General features: G+C 33.4%; 1 protein-coding gene across 6 annotated transcripts in view; it reads left to right on the top strand.

Moving 5' to 3' along the window:
• The window catches only part of Dgkb (diacylglycerol kinase beta), a 649,271-nt gene that overhangs the window by 173,196 nt on the left and 463,196 nt on the right, over positions 1-12,879 (top strand). For 2 of the 6 annotated variants that reach the window (XM_035445436.1, XM_035445434.1), the window contains one exon: positions 6,171-6,203. The exons of 2 other annotated variants lie outside the window; for them this stretch is intronic. In XM_035445436.1, coding sequence (XP_035301327.1) covers positions 6,171-6,203 — 33 coding nt within the window. Of the gene's footprint in view, positions 1-6,167; positions 6,204-12,879 lie in introns of all 6 variants that reach the window. 2 more of the 6 variants (XM_035445435.1, XM_035445433.1) reach the window with 1 other exon arrangement.

The following is a 12,879-nucleotide window of genomic DNA, read 5'->3' as shown; positions in this document are numbered from 1 at the left end:
CCAGTTCTCTCTCCCTCCCCTCCTCCCCTATTCCCCTACCCCCATTCCATCCCCTTTCTGCTCTGCAGGGAGGGTGAGACCTTCCATGGGGATCTTCAGAATCTGTCATATCATTTGGAGCAGGGCCTAGGGAGGTCAGGTTTATGTTTTTGTATTTGTTTTTGTTTTTGTTTTTACTTTACAATCATTTTTGATGTATATTATGTTTTCCAGTTATGTTTTAGAGGATTTATGTGTGTGGAAACATGTATGGATCTGTGTCTATATGTGCTTATTGTGCTTTATCTTTGCACTGTTTCCTTTGTCCTATTCTGGTTTGTTTTTATTTTAATTTTATTATTGTGAATAGATGCCATTTTTGTTTTCTAACAAGAGAGAAAAAGAAGGGTTGTACATATGAGTGGAAGGGGAACAGGAGAGGAACAGGAAGGAGTAGTGGGATGGGAAGCCATACTTACAATATAGTGTATGAATAAAAAAATCTACTTTCAATAGAAGAAAAATGTCATAATATACATGGCTTCCAAAAGTTTTATTTTTGACACTTACATTTTAATTGGATATAACAGTATCTATAGAAAATAAAAAATAATTTACAGTTCATTGGGCTCACATATTGCATTGACACACACTTTACTAAAAGACACCAGTAGCATAGAACTACTTAAAAAATTGTGTTATGATTGTGTGCCTGAGTCTACACATATATAACAAATTTTGAAACAAATATGAAATAAAGTTCATGAAAACTAAAATGAATTCGTTTTCTATACCCTAGTTATGCCCACAACATGTTTTATTTTAATGTGTGAGAAAATATAACTTTACCCCTCTAGCTAAGACTATGTGCCCTTTATGAGCAATTTTTCTTTATTCTGATTTCTCTTTTATATTTTTATTCTTTCCTTGTATTTAAAACACTTTTGTCATTCATTTCTTATGTCAGTGGCATATCCTTTTATACAAAAGAAAGCAAGCAGTTTAAAATAATTTTATAGCTGGGAAATGTTGTTCATACCCTTAATCCCAGCGCTTGGGAAGCAGAGGCAGGAGGATCTCTGAGAGTTCAAGCCAACCTGGTCTACACAGCTAGTTCCAGGACATCCAGAGCTACCCTGTCTTGAAAAGCCAAAAAAAATAGTACTAAAATAATTTTATTTATGTACTTTCAGGATACCATTGCAGGAATAGGTGTGCCGAATTAATCAATACTGACCTTTACCAGTGCTTTGCTTTATTTACTTTTTGTGAATATTTTGAATTTTTCATTAATATTTAAAGATATTTTGCTTTTTAATCACCACCAAAATAGAAACGTTTTACAGATGTAACACTTTGTGTGTGTCTCTGACTCTTTCTTTCTCTGTCTCTGTATTTCTCTCTTTTTTCTCTGTCTGTCTGTCTTGCCCTCTTTCTGTATCTCTGTCTCTCTCTCTCTCTCTGTCTCTCTCTGTCTCTGTCTCTCTCCTCTCTGTCTCTCTCTCTCTGTCTCTCTCTCTCGCTGTCTCTCTCTCTGTCTCTCTCTCTGTGTCTCTGTCTCTGTCTCTCTCTCTCTCTCTCTCTCTCTCTCTCTCTCTCTCTCTCTCTCTGTGTGTGTGTGTGTGTGTGTGTGTGTGTGTGTGTGTGTGTGTGTGTGTGTGTGTGTGTGCGCGTGTGTTGTACTGGGAATCAATCCTGGACCTTAGTATACTAGGCAACTTCATGACCATTGAGCTCCATCTTCAGCTCTAATAATTTAAGTTGTTATTCTGTTATTTCAAAATTGAGAACATTGGCCAGCAACAGGAGTTTCTTTTTCTAACTCTAATTTTTGATGCTAAACATTTAATTTTTAAAATGTTGTTGGTGCTAATCTGAAAACAGGTTAATTTGGTTCAATAAGAGAATTAAGTGAGATTTCAAATGTAGAAGGAACTTTCTGAACTAATGTAGTTTCATATGTAAGTATAGGCCTAATGTTGATAATTTTACTTTAGTCATAATAACTGACGACTCTTTTATCGTGAATACTATGTTCCTAAATTAACTAAAATCTTCAATAATTTCCACGAAAGATTTTTCTTTGTCCTGTGACAATTTGGATTAAATTGTCAATTTAAAGTGATTACATATTAGGAAATACAAAGGCAAGAAATATCCTAATACGTATTTAAGAATAATAGGATTTTACAATTTCTTCAATATTAAATTGAACTTAATAAGTTCCTTGAAGGAAAATGCATCTTTTAAACTAATTATCTGTTCTGTGTATTCTATTTAATATTAAAATGATACCGATTAAATAAAATCAATCACATTCATCTGTACTCACATCTCTCATTGATTAAATAAAAATATACTGTTCCTGTATTAATTCTAATTAAAAATATATTACATTGAGAATTATATACTCGAGATAGTTTTCAAAACTAAAACATTTATTCTTTTCATCTTCAATATTTAAAAATATGTACAGAAGAGAGGGAAAGTGGTAATATGATACCTGAAAATGTGTTCTGAAAAGTAGCAACTGATTTTTCTTCTGCCCGAGGCCTTAATGTAATCTGAGAAGAGGTTACCTGTGACAGCTGATTTAATAGCCACCCTTTACCTACTCATTCTGTTTGTAAGGTAGCTCTCAGATGGGGCATTTCCATCATTTTTACACTTCAACAAGTGTCTCTAAGGAGGCAGAGAAGTTCTCAGACTGGTGTCTTCCTGCTTTAGGTGTTGATGCCACCTGACCTGGAGTAGGCCTTCAGTTTTGCTTGCTTCTCTTTCTCATGATTAATTACTCTATTCCAATGCTCAGAAAAATTCAGCCAGCCTCCTTATTGTCTCCATGTCCACACCTGTCTGTAAGCCTAGAGACTCTGAGATGATAGAAGATCCCTCCAGATTTAAGGAAGAGGAAGTTCCCATATTAGTATCCACAAACTACTAATTCAAGACAAGTGATAGCAAAGTGACAGAGGGGTTTTGAGTTCTTTCTGCAATAGATTTTTGTTTGACTTTATGCCTGAACCATTGAGGGGTTTGTTTGCTTGTTTTTGTTTTGGGTGGCGGTTTTTGCCAATATTTTATATAGCTTTGGCTTTTTTCTTCAGTTCTTAGGTCTTTTTCTCACATTTGTATTACTTTTTCACCCCTGTGGGTTTTTGCATTCAGAACCTTGTGAGATTAACTACACAACTGTATCTTTTAACCATCACACACTGTTTTCCAGCAGCCTGCTTACCTATATTTCCTCATTTGTAGGAAAAGAACTTTAAGTCACCATGAAAACAAATCAGATTATTTCTCTCTTATATAATCTATGTATAGCCATTACTTTTTTCCAAACCTAGAAACTTCATTGCTTTTACCAGAATAATGTACATATTTTTATTTTCATGTCACTATGGAAATAACCTAATGTATATTTAAAATCTAGAATGGAAATGTAGCACATAACTTATTTTCTACAAATTTTGCAATGCTTACCAAACACAGTACAGTGTATACTAGGAACTATAAAATTTATATTCAATCACTGCTATTAATTTTGTTATGCAACTATAAGTGTTTCTTCATATGTAAATCTGTATAGTCATATTAATACATTTCATCTGAATGAAATGCACTTATATGTATAAATACTGCATACCATATACATAATAAGTACTTTGCACACCTATATACATAACCTATATTCCTTATTAACTTGCAGTTTTAGAGAAAATCACATCTACTGTGATGCAAATTCCTTAACATGTGATGCAAATTCCTTAACATTTCAACAAGCACCTTCTACTATTGAGCACAATTTTCTGCTTAGTAAATTTTTTATATTTACACCCTTGAAAACTAGCAGCAATTCCCATGTATCCTGCCCATATTTAAATATGTGTGCGTATTCTAAAACATATGTTCTACTGCTTTTATTTGCTTATTTAGCTGTTAGCAAAAGGGGTGCCATTTTAGATGCATGGATTATATTTAGTTGTTATCCTGAACAATTTATTGCACCACAACCACCTCATTTAGCTTCCTAATAAGTTGCTTCGTTATACAAGCGAAGAAGAATGTACTTTTCTAAGTTGGAAACAGGGTCCTTGAGAAATGTCTTATCCTGGTTGCTCATGAGTCTCACAGTTCCCTGATTCATGGCATAAATCTGGATAAAGATCAATACAAGATAGATGATTAATATGGCTGACATAGCATTGAACTGACTTTGGTGGAAAGAGCACATTTTGTCCATCACTCATTGACTCACCTGTACGACACATTGAGTGTGTTAGAAGCCACGATTGTTATTAAAATCAAGAATGTCTCAGTGAAAACTCCTCCAAGCCTCTTGTAAATCCATCTTTAACATAATACAAATTTCTTCTGTACATTTTTCTTGTCAGTGAGATATTTGACCAGAGGACTTTCACACAATGTAATGACATTTTAATCAGAAATCTGTGGCAGCAGTATTTGCTACTCATGTTATAGAAGGGTCTTCTAAATACAGTTGTAGTTAGTAAACGTTCATTTCTTGTAAAACTCTCTGAGATACATTTCCAGGTGCATCAGATTCCTTTCTTTCTACTGTGCTGTACATCTCTGAGGGTGCCTTGGGTTTTTACCCATCTTAGACATAGGTATACATTCATTATTTACATTTATTATTTGTTTCTAATTTCCTACTTTTCATAGAGTTCTACGGGTTAAGAGAGTAAAACAGAATTCTGTATGTCTGCTCTTTTAATACCCACCATGGTAATCCAACATTATCTGGATCTTTCTTCACCTGGCCTAGAACTGGAGAGGGAGATGGAATATAATTATATACATATACGTAAGAAATTCAAGGTTAAAAAATAGGAAATTTTATTCGGTATTTTGTGTGTAAGATTCAACTATCTTTACAAATTGGTATTTTATATAAGTTCCACAGAAGCCATGATTGCAGGCTTTTGGAAGTTATTAATCTTCTGTTTGTTTATTTTCACACATGTGAACACACACACAGACATGTATGCACATGTGCACACACGTTTCTAAGGTACTAAGAAAGTCATGGCAGTGGTATATAATGGAAAAGTACTCTCATGAAGGCTACAATTTTTGGATTAGCTTAATTTTTTAAAACTACTTTCAAATAAGAGGTTGGTACTTATTTAATTACACACAAGTTGTGCAATTTATTAATAGTGATGGAATTTACTAATAGTAAAAGGTTTACTAATAGTAATAGACTTTATTAACAGTAATGTTTCATATTATGGAAAGAGGCAAGTACCATTGGTTCTGCATGCATCCAAAAGGCAGAGTCTATAGGAAGAGATGAGAGCTTGCTGGAAAATGGAATGCTGGTATTGATAAGGAGAAAGACATAAAGTTATAGGGATTGCTATATGAAGGTCTGTGCCAGTTGAGAATGAGTTCTTTCACAAACAAAGCCATCTTTGGAGGTTCCTTATCTCATAATGTTGTGTCAAGACTTTTTAATTTATAAAATATTTTATTTATTAATACTTTTACATATCTTTTCACCTTACAGGTCCTTTGTGTATGTATTCTGTCTTCTGGTTTTGTGTTTCTATCGGATTCCCAAGTGTATATATGAGTGGGTCGCTTGTATCTATCTGTTTCTTATGCCTTTTCTTGGGTTCTTTTCAATGTGTTTGATTGCTTTGTCCTGTTCTAATGTAATTGCTTTTGTTTTGCTTTACTTCGTTTTATGATTATTCCCTAGAAGCCATAGAAAGGAGATGGATCTAGATGGGAGGGAAGGTTGGGAGACATTGGGAGGAGTAGAGGAAGGGGAACTATAATCAGAATATATTATTTGAAAACAATATTTTTAAGTAAAAGAAAAAAGACTCTTAATGATTAAGCTAATAATTAAATTGATATTAATAAATTGCCACTGTAAAAATAAAGTATATGCACAAAGGCAATGGAAGCTAGTGTAGTGGGCAGGAGTGGTTGTCAGTGTAGTCTGAATAAATGAAGGCACCCTTTGGTAAGGTATTTTACAATCTTACATAGTTTGCTTTGAACATTTCTTATTTAATCCGGGGATAGAATATATATATGAAGAGACTATGGTTCCAGTTCATGCATCTTACAGATATATCATAGTATGGTAATATCATTGGTGTTTTCTTTTCAGCTTTAGTTTTTCTGCTTTTATATAAACTTCTCTTTTTCAGCAGACTATGCCCACTGCAGGAGTTTCAGTTCCTGAGGTATGTAAGAAAAATGCAATAACTGTTACAACTAAAAGTCATGATCATCTTATATTGATATAAAGGACATTTTCATTGATTCTAAATAGGTAACATTAATACTTTAAAATTAATACAATAATGTTAATTTCTATTTGTCAACATTTAGATATTAGAAGTAAAATTACCTGTATTTTCAGTTATGGAGTAGTCTTAAATAATTATCAATATATATTTGTGACAACATGAGGAATAAAGAAATTATATATCACAAAATATCTAGAGATAATTAAAAGTTACTTTGCTAAGAGTATGACCATAATTCATTGTATTCATATATGAAGTTCTCAATATCAATGGTAAGGACATGGCAAAAAACCAAGTCACTTAAAGTCTTTGATACATTAGTATGTTGCACTTGATAATAGTGTGCTGAGGGACTTTTGCACACGTGGCAGCAGCCAAAACTTGAACAGAATTGCTAAGAAAGTGTTATGTAGCATACAGCTTTGAACACAACTTCATTAGAACAATATGTAGCCAGAAGTAAATGCCTTTTGTTTGAAAATAATTATAAGTTTTGCCACAACTTTTAGTTAATTATTTAATGAAATTTTGTTTGGTCATTTTATTAATGAAGCCAATCGCCCACTTTGCTCTATGATAATATCCTACTTAATAGTTACTATCTCTACAGGAACTGCCAGGTGGGTTTTTTAGCATTAAAATTAAATCTACTTGCTTAGGAATGGATTGTTTATAATATATAATACCGCAGAGAAACACATTTAATCAAATAATGGTTTAATTGTATACACCATGCTCTGACCTCCCTACCAACAAACAGTTATTTTACAGGATAGACTGGTTCTAATGATTAGCACAACACTACTCAGTTTTAATGAGAAACTCGATAGAAAATATACTTGAAGATCTTTTTGATATATGATGAAAGAAATATAAAATAGTGTTTTTCAGTAAATTGACTTCATTGTATCAACTTAATATAGGGCAGACATGATAGATTATATACAAAAGTGACAGAAAATTTTAAAAACTAATCATTTTATTGTTTTCAGAAGGGTGAGAGAATTGATTTTACATTTTCCAGTCCCTGTCTTTATGCCTGCCCCTCCTGTAGGTCTGGCAATTGACAGCAAACTAAAGTCTCCATCATTTAGCTTTGTTCAACTAGACAGGTACTCTTATTTTCCACAAATTGTAATTCAAAGTATCTGTTATTATAATATGCTATTTCAGGTTTAAAGACAGAAATTTTATATATTGTATTTTTTAAAGTCTCCCTATTGTATGGTTCTTTTTCATAGTAAGATACACTGTTCTTTATACATTGTAGTTTTTCACTAACCCTCAAAACTATCCATTTTGATGTAAAATACTCATAAAGTTAGATATAGACATATGTGTGAGGGAACACATACTCACTCCATGTGCATACTTAAGTGCTAGTCTATAGAACAACTTCTAACAGGTTAACTGAAATACATTTAAAATAGTAAAAGAACACAAAGAAATGTGCACATGTTAAGCATTTAACTATTAAACTATTAATAACTGGTTACTCCTTTTACCGGGGACTTTCCTATGAAGCCATCTTCTAATTAGCCAAGCACAGTATTTCTTGAATATAGCATGGCATTGTCCCATGGCATTTTCAGTTGTTTTAAAGTACTACAAAAATTCAAGGCATCTGTGCAATAATATCATTATTGTTATTATTCATTCCCCAAAACAATTTTGTCTGCATATAACTGGAATACCCCCCCACACACACACACAGTTTCCTAAACTGTTTCTATGCAGAGCTTTCATCCTAATTTTTATGGCAACAAATCTTTCAATTTATATTCTCTTTTTGAAACAGTGAGTAATAATTAAATTCCAACTCCTCTTGTGAAAATAAGAAAATTTACTTAAAACTAGCAGAACTGTATCAAGAATGCCACAGGAGCCACTACGTTGAACTTTGAATTTAGTTATGAGGGTGAGCACACTTGAGCTCTGCCTCCCATCTTGAAGGTTCTGAAACTGTAGATGGAAGGCTGCAGCCAGAAGGCAGAATGCTTACAGAAGGATGAGTAAGCTTGTCAGGCCTGCTTTTACTTTATACATGCCATGGTGTTATTTTATAATTGTGCTATCATATGTTAGTATAAACTAAAAATTAAATTACTTAGACATTCTTTAAGTTTGTTCTTTCGACTTAGGATTTTATAATGGAAATACTGTACCATATATTCATCTTTAAGTTATCTGGGAGTATGCAAACCTTATATGAGATTTTAAACCCAACATATGTAGTTCACATCATAAAACACACTTTCAGGTTTAGAGCATGAATACCACCACCTAGAGCAACTTAAACTAGGCTGCAGTGCCTTCTGATTTGTGGTATCCTACTATCTCCAGACAGATATGCAATATCATAACAGTAACTACTCCAAATTAGGAGGACTCAGTAAGCAATGATAGCACCGCAGTGCTTCCTACATCACTGCTTACTACAGCACACAACCTCAGCAACATGTGACAAACTTAGTGACAACATGTAGGAAGGCTTTACTCATTGTTTAAAGTATTGCCTCTTACTGAACTGTTATTTTATGCCAATAACAGTGTCTCCATTTTCTCTGTTGATACTGGCTGAAATCTTCCCACTGTTAAGGTGATGGAAATGGTGACTCTGCATTGGAAAAGAATGTGCCTAAGCTCTGACCCCTTTTCTGTTACCTTCCTATGACCAGTGCAGGCACACAAGTGTTATGAATACACACATGCAAGCAAACCACTCATACACATAAAATTAAAGAAATTAATATAAAAGAAGAATTTAATAAGAAATAAGATTCAGATAGCATTAGATTTTGTGCCATTCCTTTTATGTGTGCTTAACTTTTTAAAATAAGTTTAATTAAGACTTCTGGCCATAACTAAATTTTACTATAACCTCCAAGGAGACCCAATAGATTTTGAGATTTTGGCTTCTTTGAGGTAAATCTGACCAGGAAAATATTCAAACTTTAGAGTAGGTCCCTCAACTGGCGAGTATAGCTGTGGAACTGGGTTTTTTGTTTTGTTTTGTATATGTTTTTGTTTTTTTGGAGCTTATTTATGTCTCAAAGGTGTTAATTTTGTGAGCTCTGATGTATGGACAGGACTCCTTAAGTTCCTTAAACATGAAAATGAAATGGGTTAAGATGACAGCATTTGTGGGTGATTTCTCTGGCCTTTCTGCAGTCTCAGACAGGGTGGTAATCCTATGCAGACCAATCATGTTGGGGCAAGTTCTGGGATCCAAGCAATAGCTGCTGCTAACTGCAGAGCATTCTTCTTTGGGCTTTGTATGAAGCTCTGTGACTGCCTGTCTCTCATGCTGAGTTTGCACAGAAAGGAGAAAGTCCTGCGCTCGAGGTAATCATCACTTGCTGCTCATATTTGTCAAGTGATCGATAGCAGCAGGCTTAAGTATTGTCACGAACATCTCTTTTGAGGGAGCAGTTTTCACCAATGTACAAATACTAAGCTTCTTAGAGTCAGCATGGGACAGAAAAAGCTTGTTTGTAGAGCATATATTTTAAGCGAGGTCTTTATATTTCATTTATTCCATCATTCTGTTTTCTGTGAATGGTGCCTGGCTTTTCTGCTCTGTTTGTTATGATGATTATTCTTCTGGAATTCAAATACAATGCATTCCCCCGTTAAGATCTGTTGCTTGACTGGTAGACCCTGAGAAACACTAAATATTGAATTCTGTGTTTAAAATGTCTGCATAGCAAACACAAGAGTTGATATTTGAAAATGCTCAAATATCAATAACTGTATTTTCCACTTTGTAGTTTAAAGTTCTATTTTTGTGGTCTTTTAGAGCAGTTCTTTTCAATGTTTGAATAATTTCTATTGACTAAAGGAATATTTTTCCCACTATTTTTTATCTTGGATAATTTTTCTGACAGGAAAATGTGTCTTAATTTGTGGTTTAGAGCTCAAAAAACTGAAAAAAAAAATGAAACTTCAGGTTAAAAGGCAAACCCAGCCTGCAATTGTTCGCAAAGCATTTTCCTGTGTGATGTTGGCAGTGGGGGGATGGAAAGCTCTTCCTGAAACTGAGAGTTTTAACATTGGAAATTCACTTTCTTAATATCACAATGGAATTTTCCAGGCAAGGTTAATGTACTCTTAGATTGACAGATGAAACAAAATGTTCTGGGTAGTATTTTTCAAGCATATAAGTCTTTCCCTTCCTTGGCCCTACCTCATAGGAGAAGAAAATAAGTAAGGTTTTTCTAAGTGGACATGAGAGACTGTGTCAAACTACCATCTCTGTTAACTTATGTTGCATACATAAATACCACAAATGTCTCAGAAAACTCCTAGATAGTTTGGAAACAGATGTTAAACAAATGAGTATTACAGTGAGCAAACACTGGGAGCAATTAAATGATTAGATTCTTCTGCCCTTTTATTTACAGTCTTGATTACTTCTCCAAATTAAGACCACTAATATTCCATACCAAACTAAGAAATACCCTTGTTTTTCTTGATATACTTATTTTAAATTAATGTTTACTATTTTAGTATTGGTAAATTATACATGGAAATATACAATAAACAGCATGTGCCTTTTTGTAGTGTGGGCTTTGAGAGACAAGGCACATGCTCTAACCCAGTCATCCCTTCCCTCTCTACTGAAGATTTTGGAAATTTCTTTATAGGATATTTTCATATAACTCTAGATTGCAAAAATAATATTCCATCAACTGAAAACTGAATTTTGAGTTTTAATATTTTTAATGTTTCACATTAAACCGCATATTAAACAGCTCTACAGCATTTATTTAATACTCCGCACAGGCAGTCCAGGAAAATGGTTCATTTATTCTCTGCTTTTAATGCCATTTGTAGGGTCTCAGCCCACATGGGTTTTCCTGCTTTTGTAGATAGCCAATGATGATAATAACGGAAAAGCAACTTTGGTAGATATCTACAGTCCAGTGTTTCTTGTTAAACATTTTCAGTGTGGTACACCCCCCCACCCCGCACACGCACGCGCGCGTGCACACACACACACACACACACACACACACACACACACACACACACACATACACACACTGCAAAATTATCACTTACAAAGCAACTAACCACCATGTGTTTTATTTGATTCTTCTTATGTTAACACTTTAGAAAATTAATGCTAACTAACAATTAATGTATTATATGGCAGAACCATTGCTTAGAAGTATCTTTCACACTGTAGCGTAATGACCCCATTCTGACATCAACCGACCCAGATATAAATTATTTTATCTCCATACATCATTATGTTATGTTTTTGAACTGACACAGTTGAGCATTTTCATATTCAAGCACTAACCTGGGTTACTTGAAATGTGTCTGATATAGTGAATGATTATTTTCATCAACATGAATTTGAAACAATGAATTTCTTTCTCATAGAAATACCAGTAAGCTCCTGAAGGGGAAGCACACCTATTTTTTTTAACTTATTTGTACTTTGTGTTTATTGGGCACATACTCTAAAGGAGGTAGAGTACTCAAGAATTTATAGATATTTTTTCTAGTAAATCTAGACAACTCTGTAAAGTTGAAATTATCACAATTTTGGAAAGGAGCTCAGGATTATGTAGTGTTTAATCAGCAGAGGTGTGATTCAACCCATGCTACCTAATTTCTAATCTCATTCTGTAATGGAATCTTCATACATATAGTAATGTTTAGAAATATCTGTGGATAAAGTAATAATTTGTAAACTTAGAAAAAGAACTATTACAAAAATATCACTGCTTACCAGAAATTATGGTTATATTAAAAAAAAACAACATTTTCATTGTATGAAAAGAAGCCATAAAGAATTTAAAATAGAGGAATATTAGCCATATAAGAAATACATTCAGTGAATTTGCAAGGTAAATGAAATATATTGATTATTATTTTATTCCAAGAAGATTTCATATATATAATATAATATATGAACATGTGTTCATATATATATTATTTAAAAATAACATTTCTTTTATAACTACATAAGAATATCATTCCAAATTATAGAATGTAAAATCCCATATTAACAAGTATCTGAAGTTAATATGACATGTATATGAAGTAGTAATAAGATGTATCTGGGCACTAAACAACTAAAGTACCCATGGCTAGACTTTACTAATGAATTATCAGAATGTTTCTCATTGAAACTGGATATCATCCAAGAGTTCTAAATGCAGTGTCTAACTAACTTCAGAAAATTTAGTGTTTAAATCTTAGTTGTTTGTTTACCTTGAATGTTACCAGACAGTGAATAAGGTCTGTGTTTATCAGTACATCAACATTCTCTTCTATATGGGACTTTGATTACAAATTCTTCAGTACTAATAAAATTGGCACTGAAGCAAAACTCAAAAGAATAGAGAAGCCTCTACCAGTAAGCCAGAAACCTGAATGCCAAGACCAAGTTTTCAAAATATTCAAAGCCAGTTTTGCAAAGTGAAGAACAATTACAGGTGTCCTAAATTAGAAGGGTGGTTGTACTCATCAAGGGACAATGAGGATGCCAGTGCAGCTAGATAGAGCAAAAAGGGACTTGTCAGATTTAAAGAGTACTGACTATGGTAAGATAAAAGGATTTTTGTCTACTAGGTGATGACTACAAAAATGTAGA

Source organism: Cricetulus griseus, chromosome 5, assembly GCF_003668045.3.
Source record: "Cricetulus griseus strain 17A/GY chromosome 5, alternate assembly CriGri-PICRH-1.0, whole genome shotgun sequence".
In the NCBI taxonomy this organism is placed as follows: Eukaryota; Metazoa; Chordata; class Mammalia; order Rodentia; family Cricetidae; genus Cricetulus; species Cricetulus griseus.
This window is presented reverse-complemented; position numbering and strand designations above follow the sequence as displayed.